At 47.5% G+C, this 8,193-nt stretch overlaps 1 protein-coding gene across 1 annotated transcript; it reads left to right on the forward strand.

The window, feature by feature from the left end:
• Positions 1-4,555: 4,555 nt before the first annotated feature.
• Positions 4,556-6,546, forward strand: GJD2 (gap junction protein delta 2; the record flags this gene model as incomplete). Its single annotated transcript, XM_081227909.1, has 2 exons — positions 4,556-4,626; positions 5,652-6,546. The coding sequence occupies 2 exons, from the start codon at positions 4,556-4,558 to the stop codon at positions 6,544-6,546; spliced, it is 966 nt and encodes a 321-aa protein (XP_081084035.1).
• Positions 6,547-8,193: the final 1,647 nt, after the last annotated feature.

The raw sequence follows: 8,193 nt of genomic DNA on the forward strand, positions 1-8,193 counted from the left end.
AGTCAAAAGAATAGGATTTCCTGATTTCTAGGATTCCTTCCTGACCTAATACTCATAGAAATAAACGTTCACAACCTTTTATTGTTATCAGAGCCACTGGTGAGAACTTAATAAAAATGCAGGTACCTAAACCTCACTTCTATAGATTTTAATTTAACAGGTTTGGTGGGGGGACCCCAGCATGTGTATTTGTAATGAGTATCCCTACATGGGCTAATGTACACCAAAGTTTATTCTATGAGTTCTTTTACTTTTGTCCATCCAAAATTATTACTTTAAGAGAGTTGAATGAGTTTTAAATAAGAGTTAATGGAAAGAAATTCCCAACTGACTTAAACGGGATCTTCAATCAGAGGGGAATTGAGAGAGTCAGAATCTAGTTGGTTGAGACAATGTGCTGAGGAAACAGAGGTGCCTAGCTCTACATAGAACCTTTTCATATTATTGCTGCACGACCAGGACAATTTATTAATTAAAAGTGATTGGGCTCAAAAAAAGGAAGCACATAAAAGAATGAAATTTTGCCATTTGCAGCAACATGGCTGGACTTGGAGGGCTTTATGCTAGGTGAAATGTCAGACAAAGATGAATGCTGTATGATATCACTTATACGTGAAATCTTTAAAAAAAATACAACAAACTAGTGAATATAACAGAAAAGAAGCAGACTCACAGGTACAGAGAACAAACTGGTGGTTACCAGTGAGGAGAGGGAAGCGGGGAGGGGCAATGTGGGGTAAAGGATTAAGAGATACAAACTATTAGGTATAAAATAAGCTATAAGGATATATTGTACAATATGGGGAATATAAGCAATATTTTATAATAATTATAAAGGGAGTATAACATTTATGAATTGTGAATCATTATATTGTACACCTGTAACATATAATATTGTACATTAACTATACTTCAAAAAATTTTTTGAAGATAAAAAAGGAAACAACATAGTAATGTAAAACACAACTTATGAATGACTTTTTAAAATAAAAACAGTGCACTGTTTTCAAGGTGTAGTGGTGAGAATAAGGTTTTCTTTTTTTGTTCGTTTGTTTTTTTGCGGTACACGGGCCTCTCACTGTTGTGGCCTCTCCCGTTGTGGAGCACAGGCTCCGGATGCGCAGGCTCAGTGGCCATGGCTCACGGGCCCAGCCGCTCCATGGCATGTGGGATCCTCCCGGACCAGGGCACGAACCCGTGTCCCCTGCATCGGCAGGCGGACCCTCAACCACCAGGGAAGCCCAGAATAAGGTTTTTATCTAAAAGCAGCCTACCAGGGAATTCCCTGGAAGTTCAGTGGTTAGGACTTGGTGCTTTTACTGCCTGGGCCTAGGTTTAATCCCTGGCAAAGGAACTAAGATGCCACAGCCACGAGGAGCAGTCTAAATAAATAAATAAATGAATAAATAAAAAATAATTAAAGGAAAAAGGCTACCAAATCTAATAGAAGAGTCTTTTTCAAATATAGATTCTGTATATAGGTGTTTTTGTGTGTTTACACACATGTATACACATGTGCTCATATGTTGAATCTATATGTCATGTTAATGTATATTTTAAAATAATAAACTAATTAATAGTCAACAATTTACTCATAGCCTAGTGCTTCAAAACTGCACTGTGGGGATTTCCCTGGTGACACAGTAGTTAAGAATCCACCTGCCAATGCAGGGGACGCAGGTTCAAGCCCTGGTCTGGGAAGATCCCACATGCCGCAGAACAGCCAACCCGTGCACCACAACTACTGAGCCTGCACTCTAGAGCCCGTGAGCCACAACTACTGAGCCCACGTGCCACAACTACTGAAGCCCGTGCGCCTAGAGCCGGTGCTCCGCAACAAGAGAAGCCATTGCAATGAGAAACTTGTGCACTGCAACAAAGAGTAGCCCCTGCTTGCCACAGCTAGAGAAAGCCCACACACAGCAACGAAGACCCCAAAAATAAATAAATTAAATAAATGCATTTTAAAAAAACTGCACTGTGAGAACATTTAAGATGTCTTTCCTGCAATCTGTCTTTCGATCACCATCTTTAAGGGTTTGGGAAAGCCACATGTATAAAACGTAATGATTTTGAATCGTGCAGCCTATTTTGAGACATTTAATATGTGAAACAGATTTTCCTTGGGACTTTCTCATTCATTCACTTCTTGTCTGAGATCTTTTACCCCAAACAGTCTGCTAGAGAAGGAGGGAATACAGGGAGCCAGAGCCTAAGGGAGAAGGAGGGAAGTCAGAAAAAACACCAAGTCTGAGTTGGGAGATCACCATTCCATCTGGAGGTGGATTCGATAACAGGATATCCACCATTCCCATCTTTGCACCTCCTCTCTACCCAGCAGGAAATAAGGAGCACCTGCCATAACCCTAAAGTTCCATTTACACCCTATGCTTTTCTCCATTGTCAGTGGACTCTTTTACTCCTTTGCAGTGAAAAGTGGCTTCCTTGGGGTACAAGTGTCAGGTCTAGGCAAGATCTCACCGATCCCTCTCTCACCAAAGCTTGGGTTGTGCCTTTAAACATCATTTTATGCAGAGGTGCACTGTGAGTGAACTAAAGCCTATGCTCTGTACCCTTCTTCCCAGTCGCTGGGCCACCAGCTACCAAGGCAACTCCTATGGTCTCAAACTGAAGGCTCATCACAGTGTGCATTATGTAATACATATATATGTGCTATGATCCCTGTGGATAATTAAGGCTGCATTACCTGCCTAGAGCAAGTCAGCAACTTTTTCACAGCTGTATTTTTTTTTTTTTGCGGTACGCGGGCCTGTCACTGTTGTGGCCTCTCCCGTTGTGGAGCACAGGCCGGACGCGCAGGTTCAGCGGCCATGGCTCACGGACCTAGCCGCTCTGCGGCATGTGGGATCTTCCCGGACCGGGGCATGAACCCGTGTCTCCTGCATCAGCAGGCGGACTCTCAACAACTGCGCCACCAGGGAAGCCTCACAGCTGTATTTTTTAAAGGGTGAGAACCACTTACTCATTGTGCTTTTGGAACATATACATGAGACACTCAACTGCTATGTCTCCTAATTCTGACCCCCTGAGCTCATTAGCAGCCTGGTGTGATTGTTTTAATTTTCTAGTGACCAGTTAAGCAGTTGCTCTAGATAGAACTGACAGCAAAACGTAATTTTAAAAACACAAAGCAGGATCTGGAGAAAGCTGAGGTCGGAAAACGAAAGTGCGGGCGGGGTGAGACTGTGAGTGGCTATTCTTGCTAGGTGAATACTGGGCCTCCTTAGATTCAGATTAGATCACAGTTTACCCGAGAAGTACCCCCTCCTCCAAACAAACAAACAAGTAAGAGATGGATAGATCGATCAATAGATAGATAGACATTTAAGAATAGCAGAGCGTCTGGATTTGTGCTGCGGAAGCGAGTCCTTCAACCATGGTCACCCACTCGCTCAAACTAGGCACCTCTTTGGTAGAGTCTTGTGCTCAGACCCCCATCCTCAGAGGCAGCTTCACACCTACATTTAAGCTTCAGCCGAAATGGACTCTAATCAAGCTTTCCTCACCCCTGCGTCGGATCCACGAAGGCACCGACCGCAGACTCACTCTTAGCCAAGCAGTCCTCTCCAAGGGAGACTGAAAAGCGTCCTATTGTTGCCCCCGCTCTCCTTCCCCCAACCAGCGTCTGCATTTAGAGAGAGAATTTCAGTTGTATCACCAAAGACAAAAAGCAAAAGGTGAGGGATGCGCGGAGAGACCCTAAACTACCTACTCACGCCCCTCCCCTCTCACCCGCGAGTCTGCTCCCGGCTGCCCCTCCTGCCGGGGGCTGGCGGTCAGGTGAGGTTACCTGGGCGCCCGGAGAAGCCCCGAGGGGCGCTGCGATCCTTCCTCTCGAAGTCGCCCCATCCCTGCCGGGGCCCCAGGACTCTGGCCCCCTCTCCCCCTGCGCGCGTCCCCTGCCCCTTGGGCTCCGGCGCGCAGCTACAGCCGCCCGCAGCGCTCGGCTCCCCTCCGCCGACCTGGCGTGACGCAGGCGGAGACTACTTAAGGCCGGATTAGAGGCGGCGGCCGCGGATTCCCGAGCCCTGCAGCCGGCTCCGCGCGCTCCGCCCCGGCTTCGCAGGCGGCAGCGCGGGTGCGCCCGGTGCCCGCTGAAGTGCCAGGCGCGGGGGCTGGGGCCTGGACCCTTTTTCGGCCCCCAATCCCCGGGGGTGAGTGGGGCCCAAAGACCTCGTTCGGGCGGGCGGGAGCTCGAGGACCTGCACGCGGCCACCCCCGCTCCGCCCCGCCCCTCGCCCGGGCATCCGCCGGCTCCAGACCTGACCCCCGGACGGCGCTGGAGGTTCGTGCCCGACCTCCGGACCGCGCCAGCTGCCCATCAGTTGGGCGTGCTTGGGTTTCCTTCCCCATTTCGCTCTTTAAAATACAATAAATGGGAGAGGGGAATCGTGGATTTTTAAAAAATTTTGTTTGATTCTTTAATTGGGGGGCAATTCGCTCTCAGTCGGGAGGTGAGGCCCGGGGAGTGGCCAGGAGCGGGGACGTGCCCGGTACTGCCCAGTCTTTGTCTGCTGCCTCCGGATGCACAGCGATGGGGGAATGGACCATCTTGGAGAGGCTGCTGGAAGCCGCGGTGCAGCAGCACTCCACTATGATCGGGAGGTAAGGGCGCCGAGCCGGTCATCAGCCGGCCCCGTCGGGCGGCCCCCGGGAGTCCTTTCTAACGTCCAGACCGAGCCCCGACAGCCCTCAGACCATCCTCTGACCCCTTGCCATCATGCTTGGCCCATGCGCCTGTGTTCCCGGCATTGAGGGATTGCCTGATACCCAGTGATGCCCTCCTCCTCCTCCGGCAGCTCCTCGTCCCTTCCCTATGAGGCACCACCAGGGGATTCACTCTTCTCCCATTAGCAAAGGAGTTATTGGCTCCGTCGTGGTCCCCCCACTCTCTGGCGTCGGAACCAATCTTCGTCCGGTTCCCTAAATAGAATCTACAAAGAAGGCAGGATTGTATTTGGACAGAGAAGGGCAAACGGGGAGACGGATTTGCTCTTCAGAGCAGATGTATCTTTTCCCAACAAACATTTATTAAGCTAAACTGATTTGCCTGTTAAAACTTACAGTTCCAGAAACCGACACACCCAATTGACACTTTGTGTCTCTCTATATGTGTATATATATATATATATATATTTACATACATAAATACTATATATATTCATGTATATATGTGTATATATAGTCATAGCTATCTGTTTATATAAAGCTTAAGTTCCATATTCATACTGAGGATAAACTAAATATCCTCTTGGAGTAGTTATATACATATTCTGTGTGTAGACTTTGTATTCTCTGTGTTCAGCTATTCCATGTGCATTTGCCGTATGCAGAGTGAAGGTGTGTTTTGTGCCTCTCTACATTCCATGTAATCGATCTGTTGCAAATACACCATGTCCAGTGTAGGGAGATACACATGCTTGAGATCCCTGTAGCATGAAGTGTTCCCAGTCTACCAACATCCTACAGAAAGGGAAGAGACAAAAAGGTTTGCTGGATTCCCAGTTCAGTACCACGAAGGATGGATAGCTCCCCAGTCAAGGACGGAGCTGGGAATGGAGGCATAGGGGTTTCCTAAGTCAGTGACTCAGCCCATGAGAACCTCTCTCCCTCCTTTTCCCACTGCTCAGGATCCTGTTGACTGTGGTGGTGATCTTCCGCATCCTCATTGTGGCCATTGTTGGGGAGACGGTGTACGATGATGAGCAGACCATGTTTGTGTGCAACACCCTGCAGCCCGGCTGTAACCAGGCCTGCTATGACCGCGCCTTCCCCATCTCCCACATACGTTACTGGGTCTTCCAGATCATAATGGTGTGTACCCCAAGTCTCTGCTTCATCACTTACTCTGTGCACCAGTCTGCCAAGCAGCGAGAACGCCGCTACTCTACTGTCTTCCTAGCCCTGGACAGAGATCCCCCTGAGTCCATGGGGAGCGCTGGAGGACATGGGGTTGGGAGCAGTGGTGTTGGCAAACGAGAAGACAAGAAGTTTCAAAGTGCCATTGTCAATGGGGTGCTGCAGAACACAGAGAACACAAGCAAGGAGACGGAGCCAGATTGTCTAGAGGTTAAGGAGCTGACTCCACACCCATCGGGGTTGCGTACTGCAGCACGATCCAAGCTCCGAAGGCAGGAAGGCATCTCCCGCTTCTACATTATCCAAGTGGTGTTCCGAAATGCCCTGGAGATTGGGTTTCTGGTGGGCCAATACTTTCTCTATGGCTTCAGCGTCCCAGGGTTGTATGAGTGTGACCGCTACCCCTGCATCAAGGAGGTGGAATGTTACGTGTCCCGGCCTACTGAGAAGACTGTCTTTCTAGTGTTCATGTTTGCTGTAAGTGGCATCTGTGTTGTGCTGAACCTGGCTGAACTCAACCACCTGGGCTGGCGCAAGATCAAGCTGGCCGTGCGAGGGGCCCAGGCCAAGAGGAAGTCAGTCTATGAGATCCGCAACAAGGACCTGCCCCGGGTCAGTGTTCCCAATTTTGGCAGGACTCAGTCCAGCGACTCTGCCTACGTGTGAAAGGGCAGGTTCTGGAAAGGCCTGGGGGATGACAGGTAGCCCCAAGGCAGACTGCTATGGAGAGTGTCTCTATCTGCCCTCATTTATGTGGCTGTCATCACTGAGATGTAGGATAAGGCTGGTTAAGAGAAGATCTTGCCTCAATGGGAGAGGAGAGAAAGCAGAACGATTACGTCACACCACTGGTTCCAGAGACAGTTGGATAGAGTGATGAGAAGGATGAGCTGGACTTCTTTGAGTCCTTTTGTTTTGTGGTCCAGTTTGATCCTGATCATAGTGGACTTGCACAGCTACCAAGCAGGACTTAGCTCTGCTAAGCTCTGTATTCTGGTGAATGGCATGAGTCAAATATTTTGTTGGTACACAATTTGTGACCTATCTCAACACATCTTTCCATCCTGGGCTGCAGGACAAACATCCTTGAGGCCTCCTTCATGTACTTCCCCCATCAGCATGCCCCTCTCCCTCCACCCAGGATAGCATGCCAGCTTTTTTCTCAATCTGGCCTTACAGTAGACCTAATATGGTTTATCTGCAAGCTAGAGGGAATTCCATGGGGGTGCTTTTTGGAGAATGACCATGGCAGAGGTTTGCATTACAGCCCCGTCTGACTGGCCCTTAGTCACTATGAAAACCTTAGGAATGTCTCAATATTTCCAGTTTTCTAACTCAAACTGCACTGGTGCTGTTTATTAGGGGCAGGGTGTTGGGTGGGAGGGAGGGAATTGAAATATGCAACTATAATAGTCCTGTGGGATGGTTGTTGCCCTGTTAGGCATGTGGTTATGAGCTTTGGGATATTTCTGCCTTCCAGATTGTGGACTTTGGACAGCATTAAAAATATATTTGCTGTTGTTGTTGTTAATATCAAGGGTGTCTACCCGAGCCACAGAATTTCTAACTGGTGTATTTCACTCATTTTCTTGTATAGTTTTGTTGTGCAACACAGCTGCACTTCATTTTGCCATGGTTTGAATTTACCTGTGTGCTCACACCAGAGACCTTAATCAGCCCATGTCAATCCTGATTTATTATTTTATCAGCTGTTTTTGAAACACACACAATCACTGGCTTAAGAAACCTGGAACTAAACACTCTTGGCTAACACGTGTTTACGGATGCTTATTTGAGATATATACCAAAGGTTCAAAAACCTGTTGCTTTGGACTGTGAATATGTTTCCTTCTCTTTGCTCATATTTATTTAAGTGCCATACTGTACCTTTCACATCCACTGTGTATTTAGTTAAAGCATTGGCCAAGAATAATATTTGGCTAATGTGCTTTTATGAAGCCCTCTGTTTCCTTTGCATTATTATGATTTTTGGTTTAGATATGGACGTGGTGTAACACACAACTGAGGATTTGTTTAAAATAAAGTTCTTGCCTTTTTTTTTAATGGGAAGAGTCTGCAATTTTCTATTTTGATTGGGATTCTATTTACTTAAATATATGTTTAAACTGTTTTGTTACATATTTAAAAAAAAACAGAACTTTGGGGGCAGGAAGTGAAGGACGGTTGAAAAGTATTTGAGGGATGACTGATAAAGTCCAGCCACTAACAGATGAGAAGAGGCTGGTGCATTTTGTGAATGTTTAGAAGTGTGTGAGGAGGTAATCAAATAGTAGTATTTACTAACTCCTTTCC

This window comes from Mesoplodon bidens (genome assembly GCF_964165515.1).
Source record: "Mesoplodon bidens genome assembly, chromosome: 3".
Classification (NCBI taxonomy): Eukaryota; Metazoa; Chordata; class Mammalia; order Artiodactyla; family Ziphiidae; genus Mesoplodon; species Mesoplodon bidens.